The sequence below is a fragment of the Semicossyphus pulcher genome, unplaced genomic scaffold, assembly GCF_022749685.1.
Source record: "Semicossyphus pulcher isolate SPU_LCO1_2020_fin unplaced genomic scaffold, fSemPul1.0.p SCAF_23, whole genome shotgun sequence".
Lineage (NCBI taxonomy): Eukaryota > Metazoa > Chordata > Actinopteri > Labriformes > Labridae > Semicossyphus > Semicossyphus pulcher.
Window position 1 is genome coordinate 2,865,546 of NW_027211697.1, and position 15,327 is coordinate 2,880,872.

The window sequence follows — 15,327 nt, forward strand, 5'->3', positions numbered from 1 at the left end:
ACTGCCTGCACTGAGCAGAGCATTTGTGATCAGGCCCAGTGACCACACCCACACCCAGCCAGGTGCTAGCCATTCAGATCAGATGATCAGTGATCAAAAATGTAAATAATGAACAAATAATATAAAGACATAGTGCTGGTAAGAAATGTCCGTATGGCTCTGCAGCAGGAACACAGAGTGCAGCCTGTTCTTCATGTGCAGGTGTTTGTTAAACAGGTAACAGGTTACAGAGAGAAAACACTGTTACTGTGTGTTTTATTAGAATTAATACAGAGCACATGTGTGCAGACACAAACAGCTGTTAAAGCAGACTGACAGCTGATCCAGCGGTGATCAGCTGACGCGATCATCACAAACGGACGTTGCAGCACGTGACGCTTCATCGGAAAGGACGTCTCATGTCTCTTAAAAAACATTCCCTCGTTTCCTCTCTCCTCTCTTGGTTTCCTTGCGTCTCTCCATGCATCTCTGGTGGGAGGGACTAAGACGCAAGTGAAAGACGCAAGTGAGGGAAACATGGATGCAATTTAAGAGACTTGGGAAGCAGCCCAGGGCTTGGAGGGACCTACTCCATCCGTCACAACAGACAAGGAAACGTTTGTTCAAAAAGGAGTGGGAAGAAGTCGAAACTTTTCTAATCCCACCCCTTCTCCCTGCACGATGATTTATAAATATATAAATCTCCTTCCTTAGAAATACTACTATTAATAACAATCATAATAATAATAATAGTAATAATAGTAATAATGAACATGATTTATACTAAATATACACCAATATATCCATCTACATTTATAGAAAAAGACTAAGACAAAATGACCTAACAATAAGAAAACACCACATAAAAGAAAAGAACCAACTAATAATGACATAAATAAGTATAAAAAACAATAATTAAAGAAATAATAATCAATAACAGTATCCTGTCCACACCTAGTGACTGTCACACCCCCACTTCATCCCTGTATCCTGTGAAAACATTTTCTTTATATTTTGTTTTAAACTGTTGCATGTTTGGACCTTGCTTAAGCAGTATCTTTAAACCTCCCTCTTTCCCCTCTCTCCAAAACTAGTTCAGTAGCTTGCGAAATCCTACCCTTCAAGCCCCTGCCACGTTAACCAAACAAACCAGACTTGCCTGTCATGGTGACTGAAGCCACACAGTACACAGTATCGGCTGACACAACCCATTCACACCTTTTGTTGTAGACTTTGGAATGCAGCAAATGGAAACATAGCCAGAATTTGAATTAAACTAAGTATACACAAACTTATCCACCACCATGTGCCGTGACAGTATGAGCCCGTTGTATCCCATAGCAGTAAATAACAGCTCTCGGTGCCATACAGTCTTCTTGCTTCTGAACACTGTATGGCACATTAACACCTCTATCCTCCTGTAAAGTATGTTTTAGGCTATTATTTGTCACTACTGTGTAGAACGTCGTCCTTACGAATGTAAGACGACCCCACTTTTACAGATGTATTTCAAGGGGAAAAAAGTCTTATATTGGGATCAATACAGTAATAATAGAATAAATTACAATCTAATGCATATTTAAAGATGTTTGGAAATATATTTGTACATGTTTTATGTTTTAAGCTTTCAGAATGTGGCATTCTCTGACACCATCACTGATACCCGATCACACCTATATTAACACAAGCACTGTAAAAAATGCACTTGCTCAGCCGATAAGGCTTTAGTCAGTAGTTACTGCTCAGATAAAGAGTTATATACAATTGGCCCATACTACCTCTTGTTCAACCTGAAAAATAATTAATTGAACCTTATTCTCACAGGTCAGAAGTCAGTGGAAGGGAAACAGCTCCCTCTGTGTCCGGTTCGAGTCCCTGTACTGCACCTGCAGCCAATGACAAAACACAGTTAATCCCCCTGTGACTAACAGAGAAGCAGGTTTGTCAACTCATTCAAGCTGCTTGTTTTACATGCTGGGTGTCATAAGAGAGCCCCTTATCTCTGTTACACGAGAAAGACACCAGAGGTACCTAGGAAAGACAAAATGGTAAGAAGCTTTAATAACTCTAATTTGTCTTAGTTGTGATGGGCAGATTCACCTGATGCAATCCCACTAATATTATTGTTATTGAGAAAAAACATTATAGCTGTTTCTGTCATTCTGTACATTACTAGTGTTGTTTTATTAATTCTATGATGTCTTTAAGATGTTTGTATTTTTTGTGGGGACTGGTGCTGAGCAAAGATAATTGCGCAGTGTCTTTTTTCATATGCCGAGTGTTTGAGTAGGAAGAGACAATAGCTTAAGGCTCCCTTTTTACTCCGTAAATTTTACTCCTTACGGCAAAGTGTTCAATATATTTATACTTTATATATATTTTTATATATTGTTTTTTTTTGTTTGTAGTGCCATGTGGGCTGGTTACCTTTTTGTGATTGACAAAGAAGAGAAACAGAAGAGAAAGAGAGAGCAGAAAATAAATTCTAATATTGCTAAACAACATTCATAAGAATGTTTATTTAATCAAAATCTGTCGATATGTGTGTGCTTCAATTTAATTTCACACTACCCAGAGCCAGAAGTGATCTTTCTTTCGGAAGAAAACCAGTTCCACAACTTTGAACCTGCAGAACCAGCTCTCTGGGCTGTAAGCTTTAGGGCTAAATGTCTGGTCTGCCTCTCTTTACAGGACCCTTAACCTCCTGTTTCGCACCTAATTCACAACTGATACATACAGGAGTTCATTATAGCAACAGATAACTGAGCCTTTTGTTTGAGGAAACTGTTAGACTAGTTTGCTGTTTGCTATGCAGATGATCAACAATGTCATAGTTTATAAAAGGACGCTGTGGTCATTTTCTCAGCCTGTGCCAAAGCTATTTGAACTTGTCTGAACAGGTTAATTTATGTTATTTTTTTCCCACTTTTTTTCTGCGTTTACATCTCATCAATTAAAAGTGGTGGGAAAACGCAGAGGATGCCAAAGTATTGGTTACTTGTTCCGTCAGTCATGGCCGTCTCTGTGTCTCTCATCAGCTGGCCATGTTTAGCAAACAACAACTTCAGCTTGTGGCTGCTGTTTGTGTCATCATCCTGCTGATGTACAATATTCACGTTTTCCGTACCTGCCCTGAAGGGCCAACCAGTGCGGTTCCCCACGAACCAAGACAAAGGTAAAGCCCACTCTCTGTGTGTGTGTGTGTGTGTGTGTGTGTGTGTGGAGGCTAAGCTATCAACCACCGGGGTAAGGGTCTGTAGCAAAACATATTTTAAGCGCTTAATAAAAAGCTCAACTAAAGTAATAAGTAAGTGCTGTGCAGTAACACAAACTTTCCTTTAGCACTATATTTTCCTCAGCCGTACAACATCCGTATTCCTACGCATGCCCAACATTGTAAAAAGCCATACATTATCGGTTTGGGCCAAAAAGTGCCTCTGCCAGCTCAGTCTGTATCAAACTTGACTTTTCAAAATATTTATTGGTGCAGATGAAGATTGGGCTGTACCAAACCACCAGAAGAAAAATTGTGCTAAATAAATAAATGAAACAACTTACACAGAAGTGTACCCCTCACTCTCTGAAAGGCCCTCTCCATCTGCAAAATGTACTTGTCTGGTTCTTACAGTATCCTCTTCTCTCAACCCGGAACAGCACTTTTTTTTGTGATTTTTTTTTTCCGTAAACGGCTGACCCAAACAGGAGTTACAATGTGTAGGAAGCTTAGGAAAAGTGACGTCTGATTTCAAGCTGACATGTTGAAAATACCATCATTCACTTACAAGGAATTCAATTGTAACCACAGATCTAGTCCTATTTTAATGAACCCATCACATTCTGCAATAGAAGTGGAAAAACTGTGCGAGACAAACAAAGTCCGTTTTCAGAAAGAGGAAGTGTTTTAAAGTATGCAGTTATGCCGTTAGGAGCTGCCGTTAAAAGAAGTTCAGCGCTGTCAATCGGCCTTTATTGTTCCTATCCCACACATTTAGGCCAACAATGTCAAAGCTGGTGAAGCCACAGTCCTCACTGGGTGGGGTTAGGGATCAAATGATAAGTTTTCCCTTTTGTGATTTTTCGAGAGTTGGAACCCTTTGTGATTGACATATGACCTCCATCCTTCTAGCATTAAATCAGTCTTCAGTCCCCCTCCCTCGTCTGGTCCCTGCACCTGTCCTAAAGATGCAGTCCTCCTCAAAGACCACTTCCCTAAGGATATGTATGACGAGGTGGTGAAGCGCAGAGCCAAGGAGCAACAACAACACAAAGCCAGGTAATGGATCGACGCATGTGTTCCAAGAGCTTTCACTCCCCACTATATCTTAGATAATGGATTCATAAAACAAAGAAGAAAGAAATTTGTGTTAGTTTTTCTAACAGGGACACGCTGTCCAGAGAAAAAGGACGAGGGGAGTTATTTTATTAACTCTGAATACTAAAGCATCATATTACCCACGGATAAACTTTGGACTTATTCCCATATGATCTGACCAATCACTTAGTAGCCAGTATAAACATGAAGACTATTCCAAGGAAGAGGAAGAAAAACCTGCTTCAGTTTTCATAGTGGCTCACTTCAGGTACAGACAGCAAGTTAAGAGTTTTTCAGCTCTGTAATAATTAGTTGAGTTTTTTTGTATCTGGTAGCATTATGTGCACATATGCATGCATGTGATTGATATATACACATATATGCTTATGGTTTCACAATCTTGCTGATGGCAATGCCACCTTTCATTATCCCCTCAACAGGACTACAACTGTATTATCCAGCCTGCTGATTGCTGCGCCTAACTCTCCTCTGCAGTATCCAATCCAGGGTTTCACAGTACGACCTTTGACCTCCACTCTTATACCAGGTATGATGCACTCGATGTAGATCATTTTTATATGTTTGAAGTTATACGTTACAATAGAAAATGACAAATGGAGAAAGTTTGGTTCCTTCAAGTCACAGGAAAATACAGTGAAATGAATGCTGTAATGAAACCGAAAATACGACGTGTTCACAACGCACTGAAAGTCAAGTATTGGATAGGGGGAGCGACAGTGGAGAGACAGGAAGATAGATCATTTAGATTGTGGAATTTATCTGCAAAGTCAATAAAGCCTGAGATAAATGTGTTTGCTCCCATAAAAGCAACGTTTCAAAGTCTAACGTCGTCTTGATTTCAGGTTTGATGCTGCACGCGGAGGAAAGAACCAGCTATAAGGTAGGTGGGATGCAACAGATGGACAGCTCATTCTTACAAAGATCAAACTTGCAGAGGGGTAGCAACTGCAAAGTAAGCATGACCCAAGTTCCAATGGCCATGTTTGTGGGAAACATGTCGGGTTGAAATTTGCCTTCATGTTTTTAAGCGTGGCTTTAGGCAGATACACATTACAATTTAAAGGGGCAAAACTTTGCGGACACGTCTGTGAGTTGGCGCTGAGTCAAACCAAATATTTATCAAAAGTGAATATTTGCAGTGCAGATCTGTTGTTTCTATCACAGAGTGTCTGATCTTACATGGATTATAAAGCATACCAGCTAAAGGACACTTTGCATGTGATGTTTGCATGTCAGGGAGTATTCAAAATTGCATTATACGTGGGTGATAGGTAGTGGTTGTTCCAACTTTAACAAAGATGGCTTCTTGTAAACCTTTTCAAAATCGCAATGTACAATACAGTTTTTAATACTCTGACCAAACAGCTACACTCTCACACTTTGGATCATGTGAACCCAAAGGCCCATCAACACCAGAGGGTGTTAACGACTCTCAGTAGCCCTTTTTACACTGCCAGTTCAAGGCGGGATTATTACACCTGCATGTTGTCTTTAATGTAAAAGTCACGTAAGGGAAAATGCTGATGCGAAGTTGTTCCAGGTGTAGGCGAAGGCGTAATGGAGGCGAAATGGCGTCCCTGGAAACGGCGGAGGCAGCAACGGTTGCTTGCTTCAATGTAAAATGGCAAAGGCATGTCACAGCGGAGCTTGGTTACGGCGCTGTGGGGGAATTGCAATGTAAAAAGGGCTAGAGATAGTAGCCCAGAGTATCGACTCTCACTTAGTTACAACCATTAGCATATTAATGACCTATAGAGGCTTATTTTTAAAGCTCCGTCCACCAATCAGTTTCACCTTTTGGATGAGAGGTGAAAGGACTACAAGAACTTAAACAAAGTCCAGTTTGTGTTAAACCTTTGAATTATCATGACCTGGATAACTGACAGCCTGCACAGACTGTGATGCTGCGACCAAAGGAGTGGTTAACTCTGAAGCCTTCTTAAAATGAGTTAACTGAGTTGTTATGACTCACAAAAAATGGCAACATTTCCATTGGTGGTGAATTTCGACACAGTGCTGGACCACAGGAATCAGCACAGCACCTGATTGAGGTTTCCTGTCTTCTTTTTTCTTGTCTGTCACTTTCAGTCGCCGTCTTTGAACACCATCATTTCCCACGCTGTGTTCTGTTTAATGTTCACTTCTCGTTCCGTCTTCAGTTTTGTAGATCTCTCTGCGGTAGCCTACAGTTTATCTCCTACTCCTTTCCGGCGCAATGCTATGCCCTGTCGGTAACTTCTGCAACTCCTTGTCATCTTGGTCTGAAAAACCCAAGTCAATGCGTTAATTTCGGTGGGAACGGGGTATTTCAGTTTCATTGGTGACCGAGCCAGGATGCTATGGACGATCCTCCCTAGCAAATGTCTGTTCTTAATAGTAACGGTCTGTTATCGAGAAATAGCAGACCTCGGAGTGCCACAATCAAAATCAAGTATTTAACACAGCCATGTAATAAACTATAATAACATATAAAGAACATTTAAAAAAAAAATTGATACTAACAGTCTGGTTTTTGCTTTCTGGCTTTGGTTGGTTGATGCAAGATGGCTGCCGGAGCTTTTAGAATATTCAATCAAATTAAAGCATTAAGCACAGCTTATTCCAACTGAAATAAGCAGGCAATTGAAGCCTTTTACACACAGTCTACATCCTGTGACTAGCAGACAGGCAAGAGGTCCAGGTGCGGGTGACAGAAGCTCTAAAGCACAAACATCAGCAACAAACCAACAAGGACAAACTGCTCAAGAAACGTGGAATCTCAGAGAGTGTTATGATGAGATTTTAGGGCAGATGGGACTGGCTGGATCAAGAATCACAGGGTGAAACTCTGAGGGTGTCTGTGTGACACGTAAATAAATACACTGAAAGAGGTGAAGCTGAAATTTGAGAAGTGAAGGGTGGGTTAAAAAGTGGTGTTGGTTGAAGAGAGGGATAGAGCGGCAGACTTCGTCAACCTGACATATTCCCATAAACATAGCCATGAGCCCTGTGTCCTTGTGCTAAAAGTCACAATTTAACTGTATTGAGTGATGTCTTCTCTAGGTGTCCTTGAAAGTGTCCAAAGGTGTCCTCACCACTGGGATTTCACCTGCAGGAGTGACGATCAAAGGTGCGATTGCCATATCAGAATGAACATCATAAAAGTCGTCGGTCCTAAAGGTCTAACTTTAATTTGGTTTAGCAAATAATTAAGCAGCAGTTTACAAAAGCTAGTTGTTACAATTTTTTATGGGGGGATCCTGTCAGTAAAATATTTCATGGAACTTCTTGGAAGTGATAATAAAACACTCCGTGTTTGTCTATGTTGAAATTCTACGGTTGTGAATGACAGCTGACGGTGAGATGGGGTTGATAATGGAGTCCAGCAGCCTGGTGATGCTCAACGACCTGCTGGCAACAGTGTCCTATACCAGCACTGTCTACCATATATTCACTGGCGACCTGGGTACGTGTTTAACATATAGTATAATAATGTATAATAGTATACATTATCATAAGGAGTGTGCATGTTTAATTATTATCAATTAGTTTCTATTGATAGTGCACTATTTTTTGTTGACAGACTGACTTAATTTAAGTCTTCATTGCTTCCTTGTTGACCTTGTTAACTCCAAGCTAAGCTGACCTGTTCTGTGTTTATAGCATTCTTCCAGTTTGAGAACCATAAAGCTGTGTTTCCCATCACCATCAAACAGCCTCAGATGCCAGTCCTGTACGACATGGGGACAGGTAGGTGCAAACTCATCATGTGGGTCTCATCAGGTTTAAAAAGGTGATTTTTTTTGGGTTTTAATAAGCTGTGTTTTTTTATTACAATTTCCCATTACATTTAACATAGAAAGCTACAGGCAGATGAAGCTATGACTCACAGCTTTTCACCTTTTGACTGCAGGCGTTAACTATCTCTCTAAACTAACTAGCTCTGCAGGGGATTAGCATTTTTATTGTTGCTTTATGAGTAGAGCCTGACCGATATTGGGTTTTTGAGGCCGATGCCGATTCCGATGTAAGGGAGTAAAAAAAATCCGATACGTCTTCATGTAAGCTTGTTGTTTAGAGTGTGACTGCTGTGAAACTCACAATAAAGCTTAACACTCCTGTACCTTCGTTACTATCGAACTTAAAACTGAGAGCCAGACTGTACACACGGGATCTTGTCTGCGCAGTTTAGATGCGCGGAGGGTAGAAACAGCGGCGCTCTGATAGCAAGCTTTCTTTGGCTGATTACTGTGACTTTAACATGAGTTTGTTGTTCACAATGTTTTGTTCTATATGGGGAAGATAATGCTTCCCTTCGCTGTGTGTGCTGCTCTGCTCAGCTGTGACGCGCACTCTGGCAGCGATAGGGACGTCCTCATTTCCCATCATGCTTGAGTAGTTTAAGTTGTTAAGTTTGCTATTTATGTTCCAAAATGCAAAAAATGTTGTTGGTGTTTTTAATGTGTCTGTTTAGAACATATGTTCTGTATATGTTGGTATTTGTCATTTTTGTGCTGGTTTATAGTTTTAACCACGAGTGAGGTGGCTGTTTCATTCCTTGACTCCAGCTGTATTTTGACGTGGAGATTGAAAGCTGGGCTCTCTTGATGTTAAATTATCAATGTACTCTTTGCTTGGCAGGAGGTGTATTAACTTTCTTTCACAGCACTGCAAAATATAAAACAGCAGAGCGTTTTATATTTTGCATAGTGATACTGATATATCTACGAAACACTAATATTGGCAAATAAAATCAGTTAACCGATAAAGCAGTTGGGCTCTATTTATAAGGACTATAAGTAGCATGACTCATCATATCAATTATGTTATTTTGTTTTTGTTCTCCTCTTTACTGTTTATAATGACTATTAAAAGATAAGCCCCTGTTTTCAAAGAGCATTCCTAACAGTTCAAATAGCTTGTAATTGCTTGTTAATCTGGGAAAAAACAAAGCTCCTGCTTGTGTCTCATGTCTTTTTTTTAAATAACTGCTTGATTTTCAGAAATCAGTTCTCAAGTAACCATCGCCACAAAGACATTCCTGCGCTACCCGAGTGTCAAGTTGTTGTTGAGCAGCTTACGAAGATTTTATAGCAACATAAAAGTCATCATTGCAGATGACAGCTTTGAACCGGAGAAAATTACTGAAGATTACGTCCAACACTACATCATGCCTCCAGCACAGGTAAAAACACGCTGTGATGAATTACATTTCGATACATTTTTATTTATTTTCACATTATTACGAGTATTTTCTGGTCGTTTTCTCAAGATCTCAACTTATATTTCACGTTATCTCTGGATAACAAAACTGGGTTGTTATCTCGAGAAAAAAAACGGAAATGACTTGTATCACAGGAAAACTGAGTACATAAAATGTATGGATGCATGTTCGCTTAGGGCTTCTGTAGTTTTTAAACAGTGTCATATTTTGGAGTGAAGTGGCTTTTTTGTGAGATATATCTGTAAAAACCAGATAAATGTTGGAATCCCTTCAGATTTCAGGTTAATACATGTTCCTTGCGGTTGTTAAGTATAAACCAAATTTATATTAAACAGATTTTCAAGAAAGTGGGCGGGGTTTATACTGGAGCACGACTCGGGACTTGGGTACATCTCTGCTGTGGACAGTGGAAAAGTCTTCGTGAATTTGATAAGAATTTAGTTCAGAGAAGATTATAGTTCAAGTTATTCATTAATAAAAAGTAATTATTTTATACTGTGTAAGTTTAACTTGAAAGAGGTAACAAGCTCTGTCACATTTTGACATCACAATAATTTAGGAGAAAATCTAATGACTATTAGATCCCCTTTTTTGTTTTTTTGATGTCGTAAGCATTGTTTGTCACCTGACATGAACATTATAAAATGTGGACCATGTTTGCTCCGTCAGGGCTGGTTTGCTGGCAGGAATCTTGCTGTCTCCCAGGTAACAACCAAGTACTTCCTGTGGGTGGACGACGACTTTGTGTTTACAGAGGACACAAAGATAGAGAAGCTGGTGGAGATCATGGAGGCAGTCCCCGAACTGGACATGGTGAGAATAAAATGGCTCGTGCTGTGTTGATTGTATCAACTTGTGTGATTACTTTGCTCATGTTATAAAATTGTGTTTTAGCACAGCAGTCTGTGGCAGAGGTTGTTTGGGTGTAGTATTACGTTATTAATGCATTAGATTAGACTATCGTTAACTTTAATTGCTTTTCTGCCGAACTAATGCTGCTGTCTTTGTTGAGCTAGCAAGCTGGCTATAATTTGGCTTAGCAGTGAGTGCAAGTCTAGCAAAACTAATGGGGTCATATCTGATCATTTTGCTGAAAATATCAGTTTGCGTGTGCAACTCCTGAGGATACTCTTAAAGTCGAGCTGAAGCGGCATTTCGAGAGTATCTAGCTTCCGTATCGTGACGTATTTCCGAGTGAAACAGGACGTGCAGGCGGGACATATCATTTGAGGGATTTGATTTGATCATTGAGAAGTGGGCGTAGACAGACGTTCTCCACAGCGCAGTAGCTAGCTAACTGACCGAACGTTCTTGGTGCTCTGCGGCTAAATGTTGCAGATTGATTGGTTGAAATTGTTAGTGCTAACTTACGTAAGCACACGGGATATTTTTTTTTTTTACAGGAAGAAAAAATTAAATTGATTTTCTGTATTTCTTTTGGCCTATATTGTCAAATAGATGCACAATATTACCGGGGATGTGATCTAAAAGGATTAAAATGACATTTTTCATTTCACCTCGACTTTAACAAGTGTTAAAAAAAAAACATGACATGCCACTCGTACTTCGAGGCCGTGAGAGGGGTGGGTGGGGGCTAAACCTTAGCGGTACCAGGGGAACAGCTGACAAGTGGTACCGTTATTCATATTATATCTGACCCATTTCAGTTTATTTCTCCCCACAGAAGTTTTCACTGGAATATATAACCCAATAATATCAGCTGTAAGAGTGGTATTTAACGATGTAACACGAAGCACAACAGAAGTAATTCTGGCCTGAAATACGCAACAGAAGAGCGCATCGCCATGTAAACGAATCCCACATATTTCCAACAATGTAATCCAGCAAATCACACTTCAGGATACTCTCTCTTACTTATTATCAAAGTCAAAGTGGCAAAAAACTATATATTCTATCTATATTTGGTTTTTCTAAGAAAATCCTACTTATTATACCTTTAAGTTCTAAGTAAAGTTTAAAAAAGGAAAAGAGAGAGAGACTGACGCAGGGCGATAAAGGGGTAAGATTATTATGGTTACTTCTTTGATGCTACTTGAGTTTCGTCTGCTGAATTAGATTATAGTGTTTTTGTTTTGTTTTCTCCACACAATATGCCAGAAAGCTTCTGTGATGATAATAACCATTAGTTTGTAACTTTAGTAAAGCTTTGCTTTACTTTATCAGAAAGGATTAATTTAACCAGCAATTTTAGGAAAACAAATGTATGCATGCAACAACTAATCGATTAAATTGACTAAAATCGAAACGTCACTGGGGGCAGCCAGCCAATGCCGCAGCTTGTGTAGCTCACGTGATGAATTACAGGAAGTTACAACATCTCCGGTCTCCTCTGGGATAAACATTAATTATTTCTCAATGAGGAGAATCCATTTGTTGTGCAGTGCTGATGATGCGTCCGCCTCTGGTAGATTAGTGTCCATTTACACGGTCGGTATGATTGTCCACCAGGAAATGTGTTTTAATTTAGTTCAGTTGTGTGAAGGAGTTGATGTACATGATGACCCTGTATCTCAAGTACCTCTGTTGATGTGTGAATGGATGAGAAATACTGTCATATCATTCGTAGGTTGAGGTTTATGTTCTAAAATTTGCCTGCAGATATTTCCATAGACAGTGGATGACCTCGCCTTTACCAGCACGTATTGGGCAGGCAGCAGGTACACAACAGGCCATTTCATAACCAGTTCTCTCGTCTCTGTTCTTATCAGCTTGGTGGGACAGTGCAAGGGAACCAGTTTTACTTCTCATTAGAGTATGAAGAAGGAGAAGAAATGGAAGGTGGCTGCCTGAACAGAAAGTCTAATAGGAAGTTCCAGCAACTTCCTGGTTACCCACAATGCTCTTTTGCCAGTGGGGTGGTCAACTTCTTCCTGGCTCGTACAGATGCTGTACAGAAGGTGGGATTTGACCCGAAGCTCCAGAGAGTAGCACATTCGGGTAAGTCGAGGCCAAGACAGAGTTTGGATCCCGTGTGGCAGCAAAGAAACAACTTTTCAGGATTTGTTGACTTTTCTTTTTCTCTCAAAGTGCATATATCTGTCTCTTCCTTTAGAGTTCTTTATGGATGGATTGGGCTCCCTGGTGGTTGCCAGCTGTAACCATGTGTCCATTGGCCATCAGCGCCGTTCCAACAACAAGGATTCAGCTCGCTACCAACACTTCAGACATCCTCCAGCTAGTGACGTGGACTTCAAACTACGGCTTCACTTCTTCAAAAACTACTTAAAGTGTGTCCGCTATGGATAGAAGATGCCTACAGGACATTGTTCTTGAGATGCGATATTGTTGAAAGCCAACGTAGCAATATGCCAATTCTCATACCTTTGCCACTGTTCACCATTAACCACCGTTAACATTGTCTACATTATTGGCACTGTGTATATTTGGGATATTTCTTGCACCTACAATTCTCTTCTATTTTTGCTTTATTGTTTAATCCTTCCTGGTAAGTATAAATTACCCCTTGAGAACATTATTCTGGGGGGTGACTCCACTTACAAGCTAGTGCTATTGACAGCTAGTTAGCACTTCCCCAATGTCTAAATGCTTAATATATTACTGGTTATTATGAAGGCATTATAAACCATAAGTGACTTTCAGCCCAACACTTCCCTAGAAGGACAGGTTAACGTAGCTTTTAGATAATTTATTTCTGTTACGTGGGTTATTGGTTAAATATTTATGTTCTGTGGGGGAGGGGGCTGCTGTACATGCTAAAATCTGTTTTTGTTATATTCATGCTATTATTAGCGTGTAAGAATGTAATTTTTGTATTGGAGATTCATGTAGTGTATGGGCAATTTCCATCCACAGTTGACTCTACAAGGGCAAGTGCAATTGTTTTTTCAATAAGGGACGATTATATAATATGCGGGGCAGGTAGCACTCCTCATTGGAGCCATCGCCAAATTTTTTCCAGAATTTTTCCAATTCTTTGTTGTTGTTTTTTATAAACAATAATATCTGCAAAGCTCAGGACGTTTCCATCAACCTCAGGTGTACTTTGTTTTTCATGCCAATTTTAAATGTGTACAGTGGTACACAAAGGACTTCTCATCAGAAGAAACATGCTGCAAATTCAAACACAGCGCTAACAGTACTGTGAGCTGCGCGGTTAACCTCTGTTGCTGCCTTCTGACTGGACATGAAGCTGTTTCTGTAGAATTTGCTACTTGGGTTTTCACAGTGCATTTGACTTTATGTAATCATTTTTGCTTTGCGAAACAAGTTTTTTATTTGCTGGGACGTTCTAGCCCATTTCTCAGGATAGCTATTTTTTGGGCTGTTGCAGCACGTTCTTATACAATTGTTACGATACAATAAGATGTATAGGAAAGTAGAACAGTGTGCGATCAGTGTGTACTGTACTCCAAGCTCTATCCACAAAATGACAGTTGAACCTGTCGAAGGCTTCACTTTGATTTATAAACCAGTTTTTTTATTGTTTTTATCGTGCCAAAACATTTTATATGTTAGTAGCTTTAAGTTTTGGTGGGGTTGTTAATGCATTGAAAAAGGGAGCTTCAGGTGCATCAGGTAGTTTCTGCGCAACACACAATAAGGGACCTTAATGATTGTCATCTAAATGAATAAATTCTTATTAAAATCCTTTTTTAAAATGAATGTTGGTTGAAACTTTTTCTTTGATATGTGTTTTACCCCAGGATATTAAAAGGATAATGAAAAGAGGATCGTATATAGTTTTATTTTTTTATTGAGCAAACTATTTCTGCACCATTTTCAGCTTAGACACACCCATATCTTATGCCTGGTGAGCCAATAAAAATGTAACCCTTCGTAACAGCTCACAAAATCTCAACACCATCATATCATCTTTATACAACAACGTAACATATTTCGACATAAGACAGGCTTAGAAATCTGGTCGAGACTTTATTAAGGCTACCACAGAAAATGACAAGGAGTTGTTGGAGTTTTACTGTGAACGGTTTATTTAGAAGAGGTCTACAGGGAGTCAGAGCTCCCTGCGGTCTAATTAACCTCGAGGTGTGCTGTCCTCACTATGACAACACACTGAACACTACAGCAACACTTTGCAGCATGAGGAAGAGTTTCCACTGAAATATTTTTTCTATATAAAAAGCAAATGTCAACAAAATAAAACATTACGCAGGCCCACAGACTCCTATATACAATCTGAACAAATAGACAGGACCAGGGTGTACACAGGTTTGTATACTGTATAATTCTGAATGTATACATTTACATAAGAATTTAACAAAAAAAAATGTCATACCAGCCAATACAAATCGTACAAAATCATACAAATCTCCAGCGCCACCCTCCTGTTCAAAAATGATCACCACCATGGCAGCAGCCAAGATGCACAACTGGTGGCTTCAAAAGGGCAGTCATCACATCAGTGGGTGATGTCAAGGTGACTTCATCCATTATTAATGCAGTCTGTTGGGAGGACGTGAGAAAACCTAAGTTAGTGTAATGAAAGATGGGAAAGCACACAATGGCAGAAAGTTAAGCCTCAGACACGTGTGGAAGATGAGTGACAGGAAACAATGAAATAAATGAACAAAAGGAACGAGACAAGTAATGCAGCACAGAGGACACCTGATCAGGTCACCCCAAGAGGTAAAAAAAAAAACACAAACCTTTCAGGGGCTGAGAGAGTAAGGTGGCAAGAAATGTGACACCTTCCTTATTATATGTTCTACATTTTCTTTTGCTTCACACCTTCCACACCTGTCATTATTCCTTTTCCCCAGAATATACATTATGTCATTCAGTCCAGTATGGCCCACCATAAGTCTCATTA

General features: G+C 39.7%; 1 protein-coding gene across 2 annotated transcripts; it reads left to right on the forward strand.

Annotated features, from left to right (window-relative positions):
• The first annotated feature begins 1,945 nt into the window (after nucleotides 1-1,945).
• Nucleotides 1,946-14,159, forward strand: LOC138603097 (beta-1,4 N-acetylgalactosaminyltransferase 2-like). 2 transcript variants are annotated; one of them, XM_069674765.1, is made up of 12 exons: nucleotides 1,946-2,027; nucleotides 3,018-3,154; nucleotides 4,106-4,252; nucleotides 4,732-4,838; nucleotides 5,155-5,192; nucleotides 7,355-7,421; nucleotides 7,644-7,757; nucleotides 7,955-8,041; nucleotides 9,295-9,476; nucleotides 10,185-10,328; nucleotides 12,245-12,473; nucleotides 12,589-14,159. In XM_069674765.1, exons 1-12 carry the CDS (start codon nucleotides 2,025-2,027, stop codon nucleotides 12,780-12,782), a joined length of 1,449 nt encoding a protein of 482 aa, XP_069530866.1. In that variant the 5' UTR covers nucleotides 1,946-2,024; the 3' UTR covers nucleotides 12,783-14,159. The 2 variants fall into 2 exon arrangements, with proteins under 2 accessions (XP_069530866.1, XP_069530867.1); XM_069674766.1 differs by lacking the exon at nucleotides 3,018-3,154 and having other exon boundaries at nucleotides 1,950-2,027.
• Nucleotides 14,160-15,327: the final 1,168 nt, after the last annotated feature.

What these genes read in the sequence shown, in the direction of transcription:
- LOC138603097 (XM_069674765.1), top strand. An exon ending in CAGTCCCCGAACTGGACATG is followed by an intron (nt 10,329 to 12,244) that starts GTGAGAATAAAA and finishes TGTTCTTATCAG; the next exon opens with CTTGGTGGGACAGTGCAAGG. An exon ending in CCAGAGAGTAGCACATTCGG is followed by an intron (nt 12,474 to 12,588) that starts GTAAGTCGAGGC and finishes CTCTTCCTTTAG; the next exon opens with AGTTCTTTATGGATGGATTG.